This window comes from Metarhizium brunneum, chromosome 2 (assembly GCF_013426205.1).
Source record: "Metarhizium brunneum chromosome 2, complete sequence".
In the NCBI taxonomy this organism is placed as follows: Eukaryota; Fungi; Ascomycota; class Sordariomycetes; order Hypocreales; family Clavicipitaceae; genus Metarhizium; species Metarhizium brunneum.
In genome coordinates this window covers 2,164,746-2,186,515 of record NC_089423.1, presented here as the reverse complement: position 1 = coordinate 2,186,515, position 21,770 = coordinate 2,164,746, and the positions used below count along the sequence as shown (strand labels likewise).

The 21,770-nt window shown below is 52.3% G+C and overlaps 7 protein-coding genes across 7 annotated transcripts; 4 read left to right on the top strand and 3 right to left on the bottom strand.

Annotated features, from left to right (window-relative positions):
• Positions 1-851: 851 nt before the first annotated feature.
• G6M90_00g036160 (uncharacterized protein) lies at positions 852-1,583 on the top strand (the record flags this gene model as incomplete). Its single annotated transcript, XM_014691523.1, has 4 exons — positions 852-864; positions 959-1,162; positions 1,263-1,382; positions 1,447-1,583. 4 exons carry the CDS (start codon positions 852-854, stop codon positions 1,581-1,583), a joined length of 474 nt encoding a protein of 157 aa, XP_014547009.1.
• Positions 1,584-2,053: 470 nt separating this feature from the next.
• Positions 2,054-3,603, bottom strand: RRD1 (Serine/threonine-protein phosphatase 2A activator 1; the record flags this gene model as incomplete). Its single annotated transcript, XM_014691522.1, has 2 exons — positions 2,054-2,789; positions 2,960-3,603. 2 exons carry the CDS (start codon positions 3,601-3,603, stop codon positions 2,054-2,056), a joined length of 1,380 nt encoding a protein of 459 aa, XP_014547008.1.
• A 636-nt stretch (positions 3,604-4,239) lies between these two features.
• Positions 4,240-6,069, top strand: G6M90_00g036140 (uncharacterized protein; the record flags this gene model as incomplete). The annotated part of the gene is made up of 1 exon (XM_014691521.1): positions 4,240-6,069. One exon carries the CDS (start codon positions 4,240-4,242, stop codon positions 6,067-6,069), a length of 1,830 nt encoding a protein of 609 aa, XP_014547007.1.
• Positions 6,070-7,820: 1,751 nt separating this feature from the next.
• G6M90_00g036130 (uncharacterized protein) lies at positions 7,821-11,126 on the top strand (the record flags this gene model as incomplete). The annotated part of the gene is made up of 2 exons (XM_014691520.1): positions 7,821-10,868; positions 10,929-11,126. 2 exons carry the CDS (start codon positions 7,821-7,823, stop codon positions 11,124-11,126), a joined length of 3,246 nt encoding a protein of 1,081 aa, XP_014547006.1.
• A 1,439-nt stretch (positions 11,127-12,565) lies between these two features.
• On the top strand, positions 12,566-13,993 carry G6M90_00g036120 (uncharacterized protein; the record flags this gene model as incomplete). The annotated part of the gene is made up of 2 exons (XM_014691519.1): positions 12,566-13,459; positions 13,568-13,993. 2 exons carry the CDS (start codon positions 12,566-12,568, stop codon positions 13,991-13,993), a joined length of 1,320 nt encoding a protein of 439 aa, XP_014547005.1.
• A 2,519-nt stretch (positions 13,994-16,512) lies between these two features.
• Positions 16,513-16,815, bottom strand: G6M90_00g036110 (uncharacterized protein; the record flags this gene model as incomplete). The annotated part of the gene is made up of 1 exon (XM_014691518.1): positions 16,513-16,815. One exon carries the CDS (start codon positions 16,813-16,815, stop codon positions 16,513-16,515), a length of 303 nt encoding a protein of 100 aa, XP_014547004.1.
• A 286-nt stretch (positions 16,816-17,101) lies between these two features.
• On the bottom strand, positions 17,102-18,775 carry G6M90_00g036100 (uncharacterized protein; the record flags this gene model as incomplete). The annotated part of the gene is made up of 2 exons (XM_066130177.1): positions 17,102-18,631; positions 18,671-18,775. 2 exons carry the CDS (start codon positions 18,773-18,775, stop codon positions 17,102-17,104), a joined length of 1,635 nt encoding a protein of 544 aa, XP_065986234.1.
• Positions 18,776-21,770: the final 2,995 nt, after the last annotated feature.

Below are 21,770 nucleotides of genomic sequence, written 5' to 3'. Positions count from 1 at the left end.
CGCTGGTCTGGTCCCCTTTAAATGTTGTCTGGTGGCTGATCGGTTTAGGCTCCAGCACTAGCACTCCCAGGTGCTATAGGTGCTCCACCGTTCCAGTCAATGTTGACCAGACGCTTCGAATAACAGGCCTGGGCCTGGGCCATGTGGACATGCATGCCTGAGCAGCAATGGAGCTTCCCCAGACTGGGGCCAGTCTTGAGCTTTTGGCGGTTTGTGGCTTGCAGCTCCAAGCTTGTCAAGGTACTTGGAGCTTTCAATACCTTATTGACGGCTTTGCAGCTTGTGTAGAGGCAAGTACTACTACTATCCTGAAGCACCACCAACATTGAACCAGTCGACAACTCTATAATCCCAGACGTCGCTGCCCCCCAAGTGTCGTTTCCCTTCTCGACAGACCAGGCCCCCTCCTTCTTTCTTCATTGTGTCCCTCCTGCTCCCTCCCTCTCCTCCTGGCCTGGCTTCTATTTTTTTTCCTCTTTTTTTTTTTTTTGTTTAGGTTTTCCCTCTTCTACCTTCTACCTCTTCCACCATACTTTTCCGGCTTTATCAACCAGCCCCATCAAATTTCTCATCAATCCCCAAGCATCGTTTCTTGCAAGCTTATCTTCTGGTTTCGTTTGTTGCAAGGTACCTAGGTACGTAAAGTTCCCTGCACTCCTCTCATCCCACATGGCCCTCGGTGTTTCCATGATTGATTGCCCTGCATTCTTTCTCAACAACATCCAGAGCGGGACCCGGATATTGCACATCGACCAGACCTGCTAACTTGCTACGCTTCCAAGAAGACATAGCCAGACATTGACAGGCCTTCCTCGTGATATACATCTGATCGCTACTTTCTGACATTCACTATGCCTGGCATTCGTATGTTTTACCCTACCTCGTCGGGGCCCTTGTGGACACCTGCAGTGCTTGCTCTGTTTTGCCGCACGTTGGCTGACACTCTAGTTTGCTGCAGCGTTTGGTGCTATTGACAAAGTCAAGGCTAGTCTGAAAAATCTCTTCAAGAAGAAGACTGATTCCAAGACCCAGGCTGCAAAGCCTGCCGATACCACGGAGAACAAGACAGAAGCGGCGAAGCCTGCAGAGCCTGTCCCTGCTACAACCACCACCGCAACGGCTGGAGCAACTGAGACGAAGCCAGAGGCTCCAGCTCCCGCAAGTAAGCCGATCTTCTTTGCATGATTGTTTCTTGGTTCCGCGGGCTTTTTTGGACTGTCTGAAATATTGAAATTTATTCTAACTGGCCTCATTTACATCAGCTGAAGCTACGCCAGCTACTGAAGCTCCAAAGGAAGAGGCCAAGGCTGAAGAAGCCGGCCCAAAGACTGAAGCTCCTGCTCCCACGACCGAAGCTACCAAGACCGAGGAAGCTGCTCCGGGTGCGTATATCCATTTCCAAGTAGTCCCACGTCATTCACGACAAGTTGCTGACAAAGTCTCAAGCTCCTGCTCCTGCTCCTGCTCCCGCCCCCGAGTCTGCTACCGAGCCTGCTGCTGAACCAGTCAAGGACGAGCCTGCTGCTGCTGCTGCTGCTGCTGCTGCTGCTGCTGCTGCTGCTCCTGCCACCACTGCAGCATAAGGCCCAACACACCGCCTGGACGTGATATTGTCGTACACTACTCAAAAGCCATGATGAAACCTGTTTCTCGCTCCAGTTTTCGCTCGGCCGCGGGTATGATTTGATTGCTGGTGTCTTTCATAAGGATTGTTTGTCGATTTGGAGGCGTGGTGATACTGCATCAAGATGGGTTGGTTTTGTTCATTGTTCCATTGAAGCGCTGGATACCCACGAGAGAGGAAGGCTTGCGATATACCCATGTGCATGCAACTTATACCCCACACCATCACGGTTATCGTACGTGAGTGCGTTGTTTATTCCCTCCATTGTTTGGGTCTATCGCTATAATGGTCTAAGCAGATTTGATTTATGCTATAAGTTTCATCCAATCGCCCTCGTGTGCGTAGTTGTAGTCGTTGCTTTGTGCCATGTAAGGTGCTGCTCCGAATCTTGAGTTTAATGTTTCTAATATTGCACTCCCCAAGTACAGGTCACTCCCGTGCCCATGGCGCCTTGGTGACAGTTATTTGTGCTGCAGCAGACCTTGAACCAGGACCCTCGCCTCGAGGCTGTCTGGATGCGAACGAGCCCGTGCTAGGTCCTGTCGGAACTCTTGAGTAGGGAATTCCTGGGCCGGGAGGCGGCGGCATCCTAGTCGCCTGTGCCCATGGGGCGGCCGTTCCAGTAGCAGACAGAGGTGGTGTTTCGGTGGTCGACGCTGCAACAGCCACGGGTTGGTTCATCATGTGAACACTCTGTGCGGGAACCGGAGCACTAGGATCTGCATCCCAGGAAAACAATGACCCAAAGGGGAAATGCTGCACCACGGGAAACTTGGACAGCACTTCGGCGTTGAACATTTTAATCATGCCCTTGTTAATCTTGCCCCACCCATCTCTAATGCCCGAGATATCAAACAGGATGGGAGAGTGTTCCCAAAACGGACCCTTCTTCACGTCATTGATGAAGCCAACAGCCGAAAAATACATGTTCGTTTGGCGTAGATCCTCGACGACAGCGGCTTTGGTGACATCTCCTGGTTTGGGGGCACCCTTGACGGAGCCCTCGAGGGGCATGGGTTCGGTCACGAACGTGATAGGGCGTGTGAATTGGGCGGATCCGAAGATGTAGGGGATGAAGGAGTGGTCGTCGAGTCCCCATACGCCATGGGAGCCAGCAGGTTCTAGGGTGTATTTGAGGATGAGGGTGCGTATGACGCGAAGGTAGCTGAGATGTTAGTTAGCAGAGTATTCTGTAGGGCTTGGTCGATGAACGGGGGCGGCTTGATTTGGTCGGGATGCAAGAGGGAAGTTTGGAAATAGTCCAGGAATGCGTGCGGTCAGAACAGCGAGGCGGCATGTAGGCCACCGCGTAAGTAGTGACGAGGCTATACGTACGGCTCAATGACGTCGAGGACAATTTCTCTCTCAATGTCGCCGTCGTCCTTTCCGTCACTGAAAAATCCCAATTTCCAAAGACATCCCACGAAGGCGACAAAGCTCAGCTCGTGGCCTGTCCCGTAGTCCAATCTCTGTGCGCTCCCAAACGCGCCCATTAAATAGGCGGTTGCTTCGTCCTTGGCCGTGACGCCATCCGCACCCTTGGCGGAGAGGGCTTGTCCGAGAATACCCTTGTCCAGAAACGAATCGAGGTTTTCTTCGACGAGGGCATGCCATTTCCGAAAACTCACGTTTCCGAAGCGTCGTGGTCCCGGGTCTGGAGGCGCTTGTTCGACGAGAGCCTCAACTTCAGATAGGAGCTGCTGGACAGCTTGGATGGAAGGCGTGGAAGATGGTGATCCTGGAACGAGGGGGAATGTTTTGGGGATGGGCGAGGAGGTTTGGTTTCGGGGGCAAAGTGAGTGGTTTAGTTGGAGGATGAAGGCGCAGATGTCTCTGTAGGCTTTGGATGTGAGGAAATGGGCGACGTGGTGGCCTTCGTTGATGCGTTTGGTGGGCTTGATGAACTTGTGGGAGGCGAGCTGTGCGGTTGGGATGACCTGTAGGGTAGGGTTGAGGTGTGCAACAGGAGGCGTGGCCATGATGGGCGTGAGATTCGTGGCCGTGGTTACGATGGCCGTGGGGAGGATGGTATTATTGATTGTTGTCTTGTCCGTGCTTTGGTGTTGGATTTGGGGCCGGGTATATGGATATTTTGAGACGGCGATGCTAATATGCAAGATGGAGATGCTACCGTTTGAGGTTCGGATTGGGGGCGATGTATTTTTTTAGTCAGCAGACTTCGATGCTTGCATAGTGGCAGAGCGCAGAATCATGGACAATCAAGTGAAATTGAAACATGGAATAAACACACAGTAATATATACCGCTCTGATACCAGGCCACATGGAAAGCACGGGAGAAACTGACTAATTTACATGTGTGCGTATTTCAAGACGCTGACCTCATCGCAAGACCTGCTTGGACAAGGTGGGGTGAAGGATTGTGGGGCAGAAGCTTACCAGACATCTACGTAGTACTACTAGCTTCAGACGCGTCAAGTCGCGTGTGCATTTGACTTCCGCAAGAACCGTCGATGACAATCAACTGTCATTCCCGGACCCAACTAATTACTAAGGCATACGGAGCAGCAAACGACCACTGACTGCGTCTTTTGATATTGTGTAATATGAAGCCGTCACCATTGGGCTGAGACGATTTTCTACTCGCATCGTCAAAATGGTCAGCACGAGACGCAGCGCAGCTGCCCGGGCAGACTATGATTCAATTTATGACTTTGAATCTCCCGATAAGACAAAGAATTTGCAAACAAAAAGACGAGGCTTAGCCAGGAAAGCCGCTTCACATATTACGAACATGAGAGGCTTGGAAAAGAGGAATAGGGAAGAGACGGAACCAGACCCGCCGGTGGTGAAGAGACCTACGCTTAAAAGGCCGGGGAGACGGCAAACTTCCAAGGCGATGATAGAGGATGATGTCCCGCAGGATCCAAATTTTTTCAAGAACATCAATGATAGTGCGGCGGGGAAGACGAAAGCAAAGAGAGTAACGATAGTTGTGCCCGAGGACGACGCTGCAGCCGAGGAGCAATTGCTCCAGGAAAGCCAGCAGAGAGAGGGGCAAGTTTTGGCGGAAGAGAAAGAGCAGAGTGATCCATCGTCTTATCGTGACTCTGCAGAATCATCAGATGACGACGACGAATCACACGAGGAAGTGGATGGAGAAAAGGACGTCGGTGTAGTGGGCGAGGGCGATGACCAGGGCGAAGAGGCCGAAGACAGTGACGGAGAGGATAGTAGCAGCGACGATGATGTACGAGAGGTAACAAGTTCTGCCGTGGCCCCTGACAGCGCTTCACGAACCAGCAATTTGGAACACATCGCCGGCAAAGCCGTCATTTCTACAAACATTGGGTACATTGAGCCCGAACCACCAGACAGAAGCGCGTCGACTTATTACCTCAACTGTGGTGGGCTCAATGAAATGATTAACGCAATGGGCAAGCAAGGCTGGATGGGTACAGAGGGCGAGTGGGCAGATCAACTGCTTCAGATCGAGAAAGAGTCCAAGACTGAGTCCGAGGCCATCAAGGCTGACAATTGCACCAAGCTATTCCACGAGATCATTGCCCTGTGGCAGATCTGCAAGGATATGCCCAAAGCACCGTCGCTAAACTCACAGGCACAGTACCTACATGAGCACTCTCAAAGTATTCAGAAAAACCTCAAAGTGGTACGGACTTTGACGAAGCAAGTCAAGATCGAAGCTTCCAAAAGTATACCCGCAAAAGGCAGCTCGAGACAGATACGGAATGCACGATACAAAAAAAAAGACGTATTGACGTGGATACAAGGGAAGCTGATGCCAGCGCTTGTGCTCGCACTAAAGGAGGCGCTGTTGCTAGGAGGATATTCCAGGCTGAAGTCGAAACCAGAAACTATCAGCATTAAAAATGGGCAATTCATGGCATGCACTTTGCAATTTGCTCTTCGAATCGTCGGGTTCATCGACCAGCTGTACGACGTGGTATTGACACATTTGAAGTCGCAAGAGAAGAATGAGAATACAGTGAGGAGTATGCGGGACCGGACGCGGATGGCATTTGCAAATCACGTACGGGTGTTGGAGCCTCGCATACTGCTGGGGATGAATGAGCTGAAGCGCCTTGCCGAAGCCCCCATACTGAATGCCGAGCTGGCAGAGCAGTCAAGACAGTTGCGGGAGGCGCAGGAAGAAAGGGACCAGATCATCAAGGAGAAGAATGACGAACAGATGAGACTGTTTGTGGCTTCTACACAGCGGACGCTGGAGGACACGTCGAAGCCGCGGGACGAATACTACGACAGGCACGGCTGGCGACTATGGGAAGATGAAGTGCTGCTCGGGGTGATTCGCAAGACGAGGTCTCCGAACCTGGTGTTGCTGTCCAGGCAAGTACCAGGCAGATCGTTACAAGAGGTTACGAACAGAGTGGCAGAGTTGAGGGAATCGATGAGGGCAAAATATGAGGCGGCGAGCATATTACCGCCGAAATGGTGCCACTGGTAGGAATTTGTCTGTTTTGGTGGATGGGCGATGCAATGATACCCCAGACTGGCAGCTGTTGTATGATTTATTGACGCGTACTGTGTAAAACATGCAGGTTCAACGCTGGCGGGCTGTTGGCCAAGTTGCTGCAGGTCACTGAGTTGGGGCCGACGATGGCCTTGGCGAGGTATATATGCAGGATGTGTATGTGTGTGTGTGTAGTGTTGGGAAGCGTTGCCGGAATAATGCCATATTTTCTTGGTTGGAGAGATGTAGTTGTGCTCTGCCGAGGCGACAAGGTGGGATTGAAGGTGGTGGTGATGTGGCAGCCTTGTCGCCCACGCCACGCCTGAACCCTGACGACGCGAAATTATGGACGAGGTCGTGGGGGCGTCAGTTTATCCGGCGGACCAGTCAGTCTTTGAAGCATCGGCCCTGCTGCAATTTCACTCTCGGCAGAAGCTGGGGAGGCAGCAAAAAGAACAAAGACGGGAGCAGGGACGCTGCAATCGAGCCGGCGCCATGTGTCGTGGCGAGCCTGCCCCTGTGGGAGCACATGCATATTGCGCTGCAGCCGTCTATGCATGCATGGCCAGGCACAGGTGATGCAGACTTTAAGAACAAAGGGCTCGAGAGTCGACACAGATGGTGTTGATGAAGGTCTGGTTGAATATTGCACGGGCATATCGAGTACGCAGTATAGGTTGGCCAATTGCCGTCGGGCGCGAACGAGGGGGGCCTTGAGTCTTGACGGCTAATTACGACCAGGGTCGTCCTTGCGGTGACGGTCTGGAAATGAACATGGGCGATCTGTAACTATTGCATCGTCATGTAGGGTGCTGTGCGGAGTTCTCCGTACATATGCAGTCTTCTATGCATGAGTGATGGGAGTCGAGAATCAGCAAGAGTTGAGAGACGGTGATGGGCTGGATTCTCAAACAGCCAATGCAGACAATCACTCGCGTCACGCATCACCTGGTTGCCGGTTAATACATGTAGTTATGCAACCCGCCCGCCCGACCGCCAGTCCGATGGACCAGACGAGCAACGGCGGGCAGAATGGCCCCAATTGACCTCAGTGGCCCGCTAAAACTGGATTGGACCATTTTTGTCAGGCCAGAAGCCCAGCCACATGTCTGGTCTATCTACACTCCGCAGTCTTAGCTGGTTGAATCCCCCCTGGCACTGCTGGCCAAACCAATTTCCTCGCAGGCCATCAGACCAGTTGACGTTCTTCTCCCTTTGCACCACCATCCTCTCCCTCACCTATTCGGACTTGCCTGTCGTCAATCAGTTTGTGTGCTTGCTTTCATCTTTTAATCGATTTTGTGCATTTGCAATCGCAGAGGTCTTTGCTTGCCACTGTTGTGTTGTTGTCTTAATTTGTCTTGTACCTTGTTGAGCTGCCGCATTCTGCAATTTCGCCGTCAGGAGAACAGCTCAAACGCCTGCGCTACCCTTGGTAAGACATCGAGCTGAACCGTCGAGCGGTGCATCGTGTGACGTCGAGTTGGACGACGAACGAGGTGAGCCTTTGTCAATTCTTCTTGAATTTGAAAAAAAAAACAACAACAACCATAAATCTGTTCCCCAATGCCATGGCAAGCTGGCAGCGGCTGCTTCGATGCCCCCCTTGGCTCACCTTCGGTGCTTGCGCAGCTGAGCACATGATGAGATGAACCATGACTCGATGCTAACATGTTGATCCCTTTCTCTACAGCTATTCTCTCCATCTCCCTGTTTATCAACCTCACCCTGACCGAGTTTCGATAATGGCGGACAAGGAAAACATCGACGTTGCCCAGAGCTCCGACGTGGCGCCCTCCAAGGAGACGACCCCTATCTCGCCCGAGACGCCATCCAAGGCTAGCGCTGCGTCGACCTCGCCCACGGCAAGGCGCGCCGGCGCGACTACAAGCTCGGCATCTGCTCGACGGACTACTGCGACCGGAACTGCTGCTTCGTCACGAACTGCTGCTGGCTCAACCGCTGGTGCTCGCGCCACGGGCGGGTTGAGCAAGCCGCCTACCCGCCCCCCTACAACTACCACGGCCACTTCGCGACGTCCCGCTACCGCTACCTCTACCACCTCTACCCACCGTAGCCGACCCAGCGTGAGCGCGAGCGAGGATGAGCGGAGATCCACCTTGACTTCCACCTCCGCCAGGAGGACGAGCACCCTCATGTCTAGCCCTGGTAGGACGGCCGAGAAGAAAGCAACAACTGGTACTGGTACTGCTGGCACTGCCCGTAAGCCTGCTACGGCGACTGCTAGTACTACTGGGGCGCGACCCTCTACACTCGGTTCAAGGTCGTCGACTGCTGGAACTACAGCCTCAGCTAGATCGTCTACAACTGCCGCAACTCGGACCGCGCCGAAACGCCTTTCCACTTCTGGTGCTACCGGTCGCGTCTCTGCGACAGCTAGCCGACCTACTACTGCCAGATCCGATGCTTCTAGTGGTGCTAAAGAGATCGAGGAGCTCAAGGCCAAGCTTCTTGAGGGAGATTCCGAGATTGAGTCTCTCAAAGCTCAGATCCAAAGCTCAGAAACCATCATCTCTGAGCTCCGCGATCAGCTGGCCAATGCTGCTCCCGCTGCCGAAACTGAAGCTATGCAGAGCTCCATCGCTGAGGAGGCTCTTGCGAACTTGAAGGCTGAGCACGAGTCGGCCCTCGCTGGTCTGGAGAGCCGGCTCTCCGAAGTCGTTCAAAAGTTGGAGACGGCTGAGTCTGAGCTTGATCAGCATAAGACCAACTTAGCTACGGCTGAAGGCTCCAAAGCTGCTATCGAGTCTGAGATTGAGGCCCTGCGAAAGTCCCTCGAAACTGTTCAGTTGGAGAATGATGAAAAGGTCAAAGCCAGCGAATCTGCGCTGCAACAGGCTTTGGACGGCCATGCCACCAAGTTGTCTGAACTGAAGGATTCCTTGAGTGAACAGCACAAGACTGCCATCGAGGAGCTTGAGGTCAGTCACAAAAATGAGCTTGAAAAAGGCCAGACGGATGCTTCGGCTCACGAAATGGCCATTGCCGAGCTCAAGACTAGCCACGAGTCGATTGTTGCCCAACTGCAAAGCAAGATTGACGAGCTTACTGCCTCTCAAGCTGCCCTGGAGTCTGCCAGCAACGAAAAGTTGCGATCAGACCAGCAGGCTCACAACAGCAGAGTTGCGGCTCTGGAGGGTGAGATTGCGGAACTCAAGGCTCTCAGCGATGTCTCCGGCAAGTCTGCAGAGAGTGCCACTACGCAGCTGACGGAGCTCCAGAACAGCCTGGCAGAGAAGGAGAAGGAACTCTCCTCCATCGCGGAAGACCGGTCTTCTTTGTCGACGAAGCTTACTGAAACCCAGTCTACTCTGGCTGATAAGGAAGGGGAAATCGCCAAGCTCAAGACTATGCATGACGAGCGCATGAAGAACCTTTCCCAGGACTACGAAAACGAGATTGAGAGCCTGCGTGGTGACGCCTTCTTCAAGCGCAAGTTTGAAGAGCTTGAAGGCCAGCATAATGAGCTCAAAACTTCTTCTGAGGAGGCAACTAAGGCTCATTCTGATGCTCTTGCTGTCTCCAAGGCCGAGCACGCCGCTGCGGTCGAAGCCCTGGCTGCCAGGGAGCAGGAGCACCAAAAGAATCTTGATGCCTTGCGAGCGAGTCATGCTGAGGAGCTGGAGAGCGCGAAGACTGGTGCGTCTGCTGACAAGGATGCTCATATTAGTCAACTCGAGTCCCTCAAAGCCCAACATGCTGAAGAGCTAAGTATCTTGAAGAAGGAGAGTGAGGCCACTCTAGCCAAGCAACTCGAGGCCCTCGCATCTACGCACGCCGGTGTTCTGAATGCTCTGAAGCAGGAACATGCTGATGAGCACCAAAAGTCCCAGGCCGCCTACGATGAGGCCCTCTCCGTCGCTAAGAGTGCAGGCAACGACGCTCACGTCAGCGAGCTCGCAAGCATTCAAGCTGAGCTGCAGGCAGCCAAAGAACAGCTTGAGCAGGCGCGGGATGATGGCGAGCTTGCTATTGAAACCGCCAAGAACGAGCTTGAAGAGAAGCACATTGGCGAGATTGAAAAGATCATCACCATGAATACCGAGGCCATGGATAAGATGAAGGCTGATGGCATTCAAGCAAGGAAGGATCTGGAAGAGCTGACCGCAACCCACGCCAAATCCATTGAGGACGCGATTGCCGAGTACCGAAGCACCTCTTCCAGTTTGGAAGAGAAGCTGGCCGAGCAGAAGGCGGCTAATGGCTCTATGGAAAGTGCTCTCAAGACGGCCCAGGAGGCTCTGACCAAGGCCCAGGCTGAGGTGGAGGAGATGGGGCAGCAGCTTGCTCAGGAGAAGATGGAACGTATGACGGCCCTGGCTGAGCTGGATGCTGTCAAGAGTGCCAAGCCCGACACTTCAGAAGCGGATGCCCTTCGCAAAGAGCTTGCTACATTGAAGAAGACCCATGAAGATGCGCACGCCGCCGCCGAAGGGGCTCTCAAGGGCAAGGAAGACGAGCTGGAGTCACACAAAGCCGAGCTTGCGGGTGCTCAGGATAGCTTGGCCAGCATGAAGAACGATCTTGCACTCGCCCAAAAGGAGCTTGAAGCCCATAGGTCGGAGGCGGACGCCAAACACAAGACTGCGCTCGCCGACTACAATGATCTCAACGATAGCATGACTAGTCTGGTGGAAGATGCCAACAACAAGGCCAAGGAGTTGGAGGCTAGGCTCGGGGAGGCGACCAGAAAGGCCGAGGAAAAAGAGAAGAAGATTGAGGAGCTAGAGGCGCAGCTCAAAGTAAGGGATGCGGAGATTGTCGAGGCCAGGGTACGAGTATACAAACAGGCTATGGACAAGGGATTGGCATGCATGCTAATGGGTGAATAGGCAAATGGCGGCAAATCCAAGGGTCTGTCAAGCAGCAGGTTCGCCGGCGCAGAAAGCGGCAGCGACGAAGCTGTTGCAAACGAAGACGTGGCTGAAGGTGAGGATGACACCAACGGCATTGGCGGTGATGATGATGATGATGATGCGGATGACCACTCTTCAGCGGCATTGGCTTCGGTGCGCGAGCCCCTATGTTGATGTGGCCGTAGTTTGCACGGTTTCCTTTCGTTTGTCATTGTTATGGGAGAGATGATTGAAGCTAACTTTTGGTGTGTGTTTTTCTGGATGCAGCTAAGTAAGGCGCGCTTGACGGCGAAGCAGATTGACGCCCTCGACAGAGAAATGAGGGACCGGAATTTGCAGTAAGTGATGACTAGTGATGGCGACGGTTCTTTCTTGCTTGGAGAGTGAGTTGAGGGAAGAGGAGGCTAACCAAAGCGATGCAGACTGCTCAACTCGATAACGAATGCGCACCAGCCAAGGTAAATAAGAGAGGGAATTCAATTTCACGCGACAGCGCCGGGCGGCTGATTTTGGAGAGAAGGGAAGGATTGCTTGATGGAGAATATTGATATTGGAGTTTTAATACCCCCCCTTGTTCTTTTCTCCGTTTGTTTGCCCTGCAATGAATTCAACTGAAGACGACGCCAAACACGACGACGAGTTCTCGGCGATGATGAATGGCAGTGGGAGACACTCACGAGCACAAGAACTGCTCGTGAATTTTCTTCTTTGTTTCTTGTTTTCGATGGTAGTTGGACGGTAGGATTGTTGTTGCAATGCGATGATGGATGAAGCATTCATTGTTGTGTTGATGCGTAGGTGTAGTTAGTGGTAGGCTGTTGAGGAATGACGATACCCCCTCCTGTTGCTCCATACAATATCTACACGAGCTGACGAGGTGCCGATGTGACGAGTTGTGCCAAGAAGCAGCGTAGCAGTGTTAATGTCGATCCGTTGCTATTGCAAGGGAAGCTCAATTCCGCAAGTGCGTGGCTAAACGGAGAGGTGACGGAGGCTGGAGGCTTCGGGGGCTTGCTGGATTGGGCAATGTGGGCGGCCTGGCTGTTGGAATCATGCAGGTTGTGATTCAGCGGCGGCCGCAATTGAGTTGGCTCAGGCAGGATTGATTTGTGCCGGAAGACTCGGTAATGGAGCCTTCAGTCCAGGGTCGGGGCTTTGGGAAGCACCGGGCGCCGGTGTTACGGGCTTACTCAGTGCCAGACCGGATCAATTGGCTGCACAAGTGGCGTCCAGGTGGACAAAGGGAGTCGACAGGGGGGGGCCAGACCACGCCATGGCTGGAGAGACGCCCTGCAGATTGAATCGACCGGACGCATGTGCAGGGTTCCGCCGCGACATGACGTCTCCCATCGACGGCAGATCCGACACGGACGCAAGAGCATCCCAGCGTCCACCACCTGCCTGATTAATCTTCTTTTTTCTTCTTCTTCTTCCAAAACCTCACACTACAAACCATTCCTGCACCACATCTCTGGTTTAATTGTCCCTGTCTGTCGTCTCAGCTGCGCATTGGGAAATTCAAAAACAAAAACAAAAAAAAAAGCCATGACCACGACGTATTAACCGACTCTCCCTTTTCCCAGCGCCGCATCGCCACCGTCATCGACCTCGCCATGCCCCAAGTCAGGCGAGGAAGCCGGAGCCTCGATTGGCACACTCGTCCTCTGGCAACGATATTATCCTCGGACAATGCCTCTCCAAACGCAAGCGAGCCGCTAAACGACATTATTCCCGATAGCCGCCCTCCCGCCGGTTCTTCCGGCTCCAACAACAACAACCACAACCGCAACATCACCATCTCACCACCAGAGCCGCCGTCGCTGGACTCCCACCCCCGGAGCGTCCCCGGCTCGCCCATATCCTCCTCATCCGCCCTCCACGAGCCCCCTCGACGCAGCCTCTCCTACGCTCTCCGCCCGCCCGCCCCGGCATACTACGACTCCCGCGCCGCCACGCGCACCGAGTACGCCCGCCGCGGACGAACCCTCCAGGAATACTACGACGCCAACCCGCTTCTGCTGCCCCAGCTCCCGTTCACGTGGCACCACGGCCGACGTCGCTGGCGCCTGTTTCTATTTGCCTTCTTCGCCTTTGTCGATGCCTCCGTCGTCCCCATCGCCCTGTACTACGCCCTCAACTACGCCGGCCACGTCGAGGGATGGATCATCTTTGCCGTCGTCACCACCATCTGGGGCGGGCCGACGTATCTGGAGTTTGCCGTGCGCACCTTCCGCCTGATCAAGAAGGAGAGGTTCTACAGGCCCCTGGGCACCGACTCGAGGTGGTGCTTCGACATGCTGACCTGGGCGTCCGTCATCACCATTACCGCCGTCACGGCGCTGTTTATCGTCGGCAGCGCGCCGCACATTGTGTGGCTGAGGGTCCTGTGCATGCCTGCGCCCGCCATATTGTACTGCCTGGGCGGCGTGATGGCGTTGATAATGCTTTGGCATGTCATGGGGTGGAAGGCGCCGTTTAGGATCAGCTCCACGGCCAAGGGGGAGCCGGTAAGTCGTCTCCTTTCTTTATTTTGTTATATATTAGTCCGACGAAAAAAAAGAAGGACATCCCATGGAAAACGAAAGGGGGCACGTGCTGACAGCGGTTGCGTCTAGGTTCTTCCCGCAGCGTACTACTTCATTGAAGATGTAATTGCCGTCAATGCCAAGGCTGGTCGTCCGTATCGCGAGGCCCTCGCCGCCCGGTACAAGGCATCCCCGCGGTTCCAGCGGATGCTCTACGTGCAGAGCATCTTTTGGAGCATCCCCGCGCTTGTGCTGGCCGCTGCGCTGACCGTCATAGCTGTTGTTCACCAAGTCCCAGCTACGGTGGCGTACGGTATATGTTGGGCCGTGCCGTTCATCTGGTGTGCCGTGTGGGGAGGCATTTCCGTGTGGTGGTGCAAGCGGGACATGATTCGGGAGAGACTCGAGTGGGAGCAGAGCTGTGGCGAGGTTGAGAAGCAGCCGCCGCCGAGGACCGAGTCGGATTCTGGGTCGGGCGTTATGGTTGGGAGGCCTGCCGATGCTGTGGCCGTTTGAAAAGGGGTTTGTGTGATTTTTAGCGCATGATACCATGATACATGAGGGAACGGGGGGCATGGCTCAGCATTGGGTTCACTTGGGATGGCCGGGTTGGCGTATGCATCGTGCATAATACCAAGCATTAGCATGGAGGAGTGTAATTTTTTGTTTGAATAGAGTGGGATTGTGCCTTTGTGTGTGGTCGGCTTTGACTAATTGAGCAGTCTGATGGGACTGTTGGCCGTTGTTGCGAGTGCTCCGGAGCTACTACTTTGCATCTTGAGCGTGCGACCCGGACTACACGGCCCATTATCGATCGGTGCTCTCGTCATCGTCTACCTTTCACCTCCTCTGTACCGGCGTGGCATAGTAGCGATGTCATGAAAGGCAAAAGGAGCAAGGCGAACCGAGTCGAGGCCAGAAGTAGTCCCCTCGTCGTGAAGAATATCAAGATGTTCTCGAAATGGCCCTCCCCAGCCGCCGACTATGCTCTGCTGCAGAGCAAAAGTCGGAAACTGATGCTCGAGATACATACGTATGGGCTATGTTGTTGCAGAGAGCCCCACATGGCGGCTCGTCCCGCTTCCGCATCAACGGTTTCAATCCACCAATGGCAACAAACGCTGGCCCGAGACCAAAATCCTGACATGGCATGCCTGCAAAGAGAATGCGGTTGTCGACGGCTGTGGTCGGCTTGGAGCGAGGTCTATGTTTGTCTCAAAAGGTGAATGCATGACTAGGACGAGCTACATGGGACTAGATGGGCGATATTTATTTATACCTTTGCGATGTGTTGTTCCACACACATGAATACGGCCATGGCCATGTGTTGACTCGGATAAAGGCGTTTGGGAGTGTGGCTTTAGGACTTAAACATCTTTAAGCGATGGCAGCACCGAAAGATCCCAATTTCGCGTCAAAATGCGAATCCCCCGCCGGTTTACTCGAAATGAAGTCATTCCGGGGCCGGCTGTTGATGCGGGCCATCTAGGGCTCTGTTGCAACAATTGACGTCTCTAACGGGCTGCTTTGGTGGATTGTATTGCTGCCCTATTGCTTCTATTGTGCTCTGGTGGGCTTGATGGCTTGGATGTGTCTATGACCGCGATGGGACCCCCCCTTTTTTTTAAAAAAAAAGGAGAGGAGAAGAAAAGAAAACGCAAGGTACGCGAGAATATAGCCATATCGCAAACACTGGAAGGACTAATATACATACCATACGAGAAATCTCGTCACGAGTGGTTTAAACCCACAACGCAGTTTCGCGTCTCGGCGCCTCGCTACAACAGGCAAGACTCGGAGCAAAGACTAACGCAGGAGTCAGTTCAATTCCTTAAGAAGCGGCAAATAGCCCATATAGTCAGTGTTAAGCACGAGGAAGATGCCGAGCACCTTGTATCTGGACTCGGCAACGCAAGCATCCTACACGCCATGCCAGTCGTGGAATTTGCGAACCCAACTATCGGCGACTTGGGAAAGCGTTAGAAAGCATTCACCAAGCATCAGACAGGCACCTTAGTCTGGTGCGGCTATGACATGTTGAGTCAAAAAGGTGATACTAATTGAAGGCTGTTGGTCACGATAGTTGCTTTTTCTATGACTTGGTTGGGAGTCACAGCAGGGGTCTTCAGGGGTTCCAACAGGGTATACAAAGGGCCAATTTCCTAGGTTTTCAAGGCTTCCAACAAAGTCCTGCAGTCATCATCAATATCAGAAAATTTGCTCACTCGAGGCGCTCGCAAGCCTCCAAAAGTAACTTCATTCCGCTGTGTAGATTGCTGTTGTTTCCCCCACATGACCATGTTCGAATCGAAACCATGATCTCCGCACTGCAGTGCTACATCGAGAATGAGAAGCCGCGTGCGTCACTTCAACCCCTTGCCCATGGCGACTAAAACAGAAACCACGTCGTGAAAGCCGCGCAGAAAGACGTACTGCATGAACCGTACGAGTTGCTCCGGAAGCAAAAGGAAGCCGCGGCCCTCGTCAGTCAAGGAGAGCATATGGCTGATCGAGGAGAAGTGCGACGCGTCTAGAAACTCGCCGGCCAGCATCTCTATACACCATTATGCTCAAGTATTCCTTGATGTGCGACCAGCCCATCAAGGCCTCTCATGGTGCGTTGGCAAAGGAGCGGCATGTACGGCTTCGCTAGCTCATCTTCTCGTCAGGGATTCGGATGAAGCTCAACATGCGCTTGCGTTGTCCCATGCTCGGGAGCCAGTGTCACCCGCAGGAACGATTTGCTCTTGTTTGAAGGAATCGAAATACATGTACAGCCTCCTGGAGCCTCCTGGCGAACCAGCCTCGATATTACTTGCGACCATACAATGTCGTCATTCCGCACCGGCGATGACAATGAAGCCCGTTCTGTGCAAGGGACTTGGTCTAATACGCATGTTTGAATAGACGCGTGTCTAGGCGAGCGTGATATAAATTAAATGTTGACACGATATGGCGAGTACGCCGACACCCGACCAATCTCGGTAGGAGGAGTACCAACAAAGGGATCGAATTCGGCCAAAGTGCCATGGATGCTATAATTCTAGACAAGTCCCGTAAATGCTGATTACGTATCTATCCAGAAATTCTTCATATGTCGTGGCCATGGGGGCCGCTGGCGTGCAGGCGTGGACTTTGGCCACGAGTCGGACCAAGTACCGAATTTCAGGAGGAGTGTCGTTATCCATGACTGATTCGAGAATCTCCATGCCAATTTGGTCGAGTGCTTCAGAGATGCGAGTTGAAGCGACAGTCAAGTGATGGAGAGTCACGAGGTCTGGAGCAGAGTTGGCGATTTTAATCATCAGCTCTGTCGGAAGACGATCCAGTCTCTCCATCGTGGCGGCGGACGTAAACAACAAAGTCGTGATACTAAGGGAGATTAAAGGCGACGGAGATGCGAGAGTGGGAGCCGAGACAATAAAAGGTAAAGAATAACAGATCTTAATAGGGGTTGCGGTTGGTGTTTAAGCGCCTCTGAGGCCCAGCCAGTAAATAGACTTACAACTTACAATAAACTCGGATTATATCAGACTCATTTTCAGTTCACTTTTACCCGCACCCGCGCTGCCTGTTGTCATGCTCGTCTACCCTGACCACTGTGTAGTCAGTGATGACACTCACCTACTGCAATTGTAGTGCATCTTTCACAGCAGCCAACACCCCGAACAGCGCATTGTCATGGTATCGTCTCCCAACAAACTGCAAATTAATAGGTGCATTTTCAAAGTCGCCCTGGTGCCATAGCTTCCTAACCTGTTCGCACTCCTCGCTTAGTGCCGACTTCACGTCATATTCTTCCTCACCCTTCTTCAGTGCCTTGATTGGTGTGGGCACAACTACTCCTGGACAATGATAGTTCCACATTGCCGTGTAGTCCCAATACCATGCCGTGTCATGGCTACTCGCAGGTCCTACGAATGCCGGGCATAGAACTACATCAACACCTTGATCCTCCCAATCCAATGAGAATATGGAACGTATATCGTCACGGAGAAGACGTTGCTCAAGGATGGCTGTGGCAGGCAGCTCTACAGGAGCAGCGTCTCGTTGAATCCATTCCGTGAGAGGATGTCTGGGCTCCCCTGTAAGAGCGCGGTGGGCGTCTGCGTATTTTGTACTGGCTGGCCAGTATGCTTTGCGAATGTTGTTCATAATTTGCGCGACTTTGTAGGGCGTAAATGGCTTTACTTGGAAGGCTGCCTCTTCAAGGCGTGATTTGGCCCATTTCAACGCTCGAGTGACGGGTGGTTGGGGGACGATGACACCGTCGTGCATCATAAGACCGATTCGCAATTTTTGTGCCGACGGCTGCCTGGTGTTGCATCTCGTTCCCGTCCATGGAATAGGTATGATTCGAGGATCTTCAATCCATGGTTTCGCCCCTACAATGGTGCTCATGAAGAGATCCATGTCTCTCAGCGTTAGACACATGGGGCCCGTGGAACACAAGACGTTTAATTCAGCGGGTACGCCGCCCTCTAGATAACCCTTCATCGGAAGCGAATAACTTGTGGGTTTGAATCCATAAATGCCACAAAACGCAGAAGGACCTCTCACACTACCTCCAATATCTGTGCCGACGCCCAAAACCGACCCGCGGAGTGCTATCAGGGCTGCCTCACCACCGGTTGAGCCACCTGCCGATAGTTTAATATTATGTGGATTAAGAGTTCTTCCGTAAAACGAGGTGCTTTCGAGGTGCATCAAGCTCTGTGGCTGGTTCGTCTTGCAGTAGAACACGGCGCCTGCATTGCGTAGAATGGCCACCATTTGACTGTCTTTGGTGTCCTTTGTCAGCGTATCCAGGTAGCCCAAGTCTCTCCAATGCCCTGCGATAGGGATATGAGACTTGATGCTAATTGGGACGCCATGCAAGGGACCTACAGTCTTTCCCGTGGTAGCTAAATGATAGTCAAGATCCTGTGCACGTGCAATGGCTTCATCCATGAACCACTCGGTCAGACAGCATGTAAGCTGGTGCGCAATCATGGCACGCTTGGCAAACGCAGTGACCACGGCAACTGATGTCAATCTCTTGGAAGAGATGGCTTCCGCAAGAGCCGTCGCGTCATAGTTCTCTGTGATGTCGAGTTCTGCCTCGGACAAGAGGCCACACTGGTGCGGGATGCCAATGACAGACTTGGGCGGATTCTATATTGTATTGCTCGGCAGAAGGAGTTCCTCTGGTACAGCAGCCGCAAACCTTTGCAGCACCGCCCGTCTGGCCGCCTCGTAATCAGCATTCCCTACGGGAAGAGGCACAGGCTGCACCACAGGGACGTGGGTAAGTGTCATCTTTTCGTGATGTTGCCGATAGTAATGGAAGCACAACGATATCGAAGACCGTAGGGGAACCAATCTCCCAAAAGCCTGTCGTTAATGCCAACAACGCTGAAGATATATCTGCTCGACAGAACAAGGGAGATAGAGAGATGAATAGATAAGTAGATAGCGATGGGCCCCGGATAGTTCAAGGCGGAAGGAGCATGTTCCCCGCACCGGCAACGTCTGTTGGATAAAGTCTGACGTTGGTTGGTATGTTGTCTGGTGGCTGCCGTGTCCCTCACTGTGCATTCGTTGTGACGCATTGATACATTTGTGCATCCGAACATTTATGCATACGCGCTCAAACTTTTCATCATCGGCGCAGACTTCCAATCTTGTTCGTCCGTGCCGTTCGTCCGTCCAAGCCTCCAAACCACGAACAGCACAACTCGGAGGCAGAGTATCATGATTCGCATTTAGGCAGAATCTCCTGTCTCAGATCTACCCCGAAGAACCATCCACTGTACATACGCGTACTTCCGATAAGGTCCCGTTTATTGCTGCTTCGGGGAATCCTTTGGCTAGATTAGGTTTGGGTCTGCCCACCGTGGCTGAGACAGTAAATCGACGATAGGATCCAGATTGACCATATGCCGTGCTGATAATCAACGTCAATCATGCTGAGAATAGCAAGCATCTTGATTCCTATTCGAATGGAGGTCGACGAGCGCTCTCAGGCGTCCGAAACGCTTTGATATTCGAAAGCTGCTTGCTTCCCCATATTCTTGGTTTCCTGTTTTTCAGTCAGTCGAGTTTTAGGTGCAGTTTGCTCGGGTTCCCGAAAAAAAGGCCAGTCTTTGGGGATAAAAACCCTATAATCTGGTTACTCCTGGTTTCTATTTTGAAACTATTCTCCCCTCCCTTAGTATCTGTTATGAACGAAAGGTACTCTAGTGGCAACACTCACAGGACTCCAGCCCGGGTTGATGGTCAACGCCATGTTCAAGTGAGCAGAGCGTTCCTCTGCATATTGTGCCAAAAAGACCTCTATTTTCGAACCAAAGTCAAACCACGCCATGCGCTGAAGACCGAAGTAGAGCCATAATTTTGTCCATGAGCCATTGTCATGAAGGTCAATTGCCTTCATCAGACAGGCGGTTGTCTCTCAACACGAGGAAACACTGCGGTATTTTTTGATTATTCGCTCTTCCACTCTTAATCCTGTCGTAATTTGCTGCGCCTATGGAGATAAAATTAAGGGGATATGACTCGGCACCGGGAAACGGGACCAAGATAGGCCCATGAAATCTTACTTAATGAGCGTCGTTGACTCGGCACTATGGAAATACCTGGTCATGACTCAAACTGTGCAAGACATGTCTCGGCAGCCAAATAGAGGGTACTGAAATGGTATTTTCTATGATTCCGACGAATGGGAGACCGTGAAAACTTTTCGTATGACTCTGTAGCGCCTCGTTGCATACAAAATAATCCGAGATCAAGTTGCCAGAGATGCTTTATATTACTTCTATGTGTGAGCTCCAATTGAATGTGACGCTATCATTGAGTCATGTTTTGGTGTTGGGTGATCTTTTATTGCTGATCTTCTCTTTTTTTTTGAACCTATCCCAATATCCATGCCGGCACTGCATCAGGATAGGCCCAATTGTACACACACCGAGTGTCTGGTCGACCTACACCAGAGGACCGTGACATACCGAAAGAGAGTGATTGTTTATGAACTAGGACAGTCCTAATTTCTCTGGATCACACACAATGCGGCAGCAAAAGCCAGAATTAAAGTGTAATTTGTTGGCATTTGTCGAGTTCTTCTATCCCAAATACAATAAAACAATATACTAGCGTGTTCCAAATCAGTCTGGTGTGAAGTATGGATACTTTTAACTTTGAAAATTTTTCTTTTTATGCTTGTACTTAGCTATTCCTTGATGGTCACCGCTCAAAACCAGGAGATTTGAGTTACTCGCCCTCCCTCGTCGCCAATGCCAAATATAGATTGAAACCAGCTCGTTAATTCAAACAAGGACCTTTTTGAGAACACCACAATCCGGCGGCAGCGAATATTTTGGCGGTTGCATGCCAGATCCTTGCAATTTCTTCACATATCATTGCGACTCACCAAGCAAATTGTCAAGCCACTCACTGCCAATTTCAAAAAGGAGAACCATGAAGACTTCAATACTTGGTCTAGTTGGAATAAGTCTTCGGAGCTGTTGCCCTTCCAGATGTGACTCGTCTCTCGTGGGTAATAAACCTGATCCAGAATCGCAGAGCTCTGAGTGAAAACGCGATAGAAAGCGGTCTGGTCATGAGGATAAAATCAAATATCATGGGCTGCGGTACTTCCCTCAACTGAAATGAAGGGACCAATGCTGTGAGAAATGGCCCCCATACAAAAACTCACCTGAAGCTCACTTTTCCTCGAGGAAAGAATATCTTGGCACTGCTAGTTTATTCGTAACAATCGAAACTTGGGACCGCATGGCGCCTAATTAAAGGAGTTGACGCTCAGCGGCTATTAACGCTCTGAGCCGTGTTGGTATTGCCGTGCATCAAGCGTGCCGCAAATTACTACAAACATTCGCACTCGCAAAAACTGATCGCCCCACGGGAGTGCAGAGGGGTAACCCAGCAAGCCTGTCTATATCAGTGAAGCCGTAGACGATAGGATGTCACCTTCACGCCTCCATCGGGTGCTCTCCACAGGCACTTCTGCTGGGTCTGGGACGAAGGCTGGCTGGCAACATGCATTCGTCCCCAGGAGACGGGGCCCAGCCAGAGATGCCAGAAGCACCCATCATTAACTTCCGTGCGCGTACGAGGGGAACAAACCATATATAACAGAAGAAGGTTCGATGGTGTGTGGGAAAGCCAGGGTACCTGAATTGAACGATTCCGCCACCAGGAGCAATCACAGAGGAGCATGGAGGAGCATGGAGCATGGAACAGAGACAACGAAGCCAAAGGGACATTTGTGTTGTTACATCTACAAGGCCCCCAAACG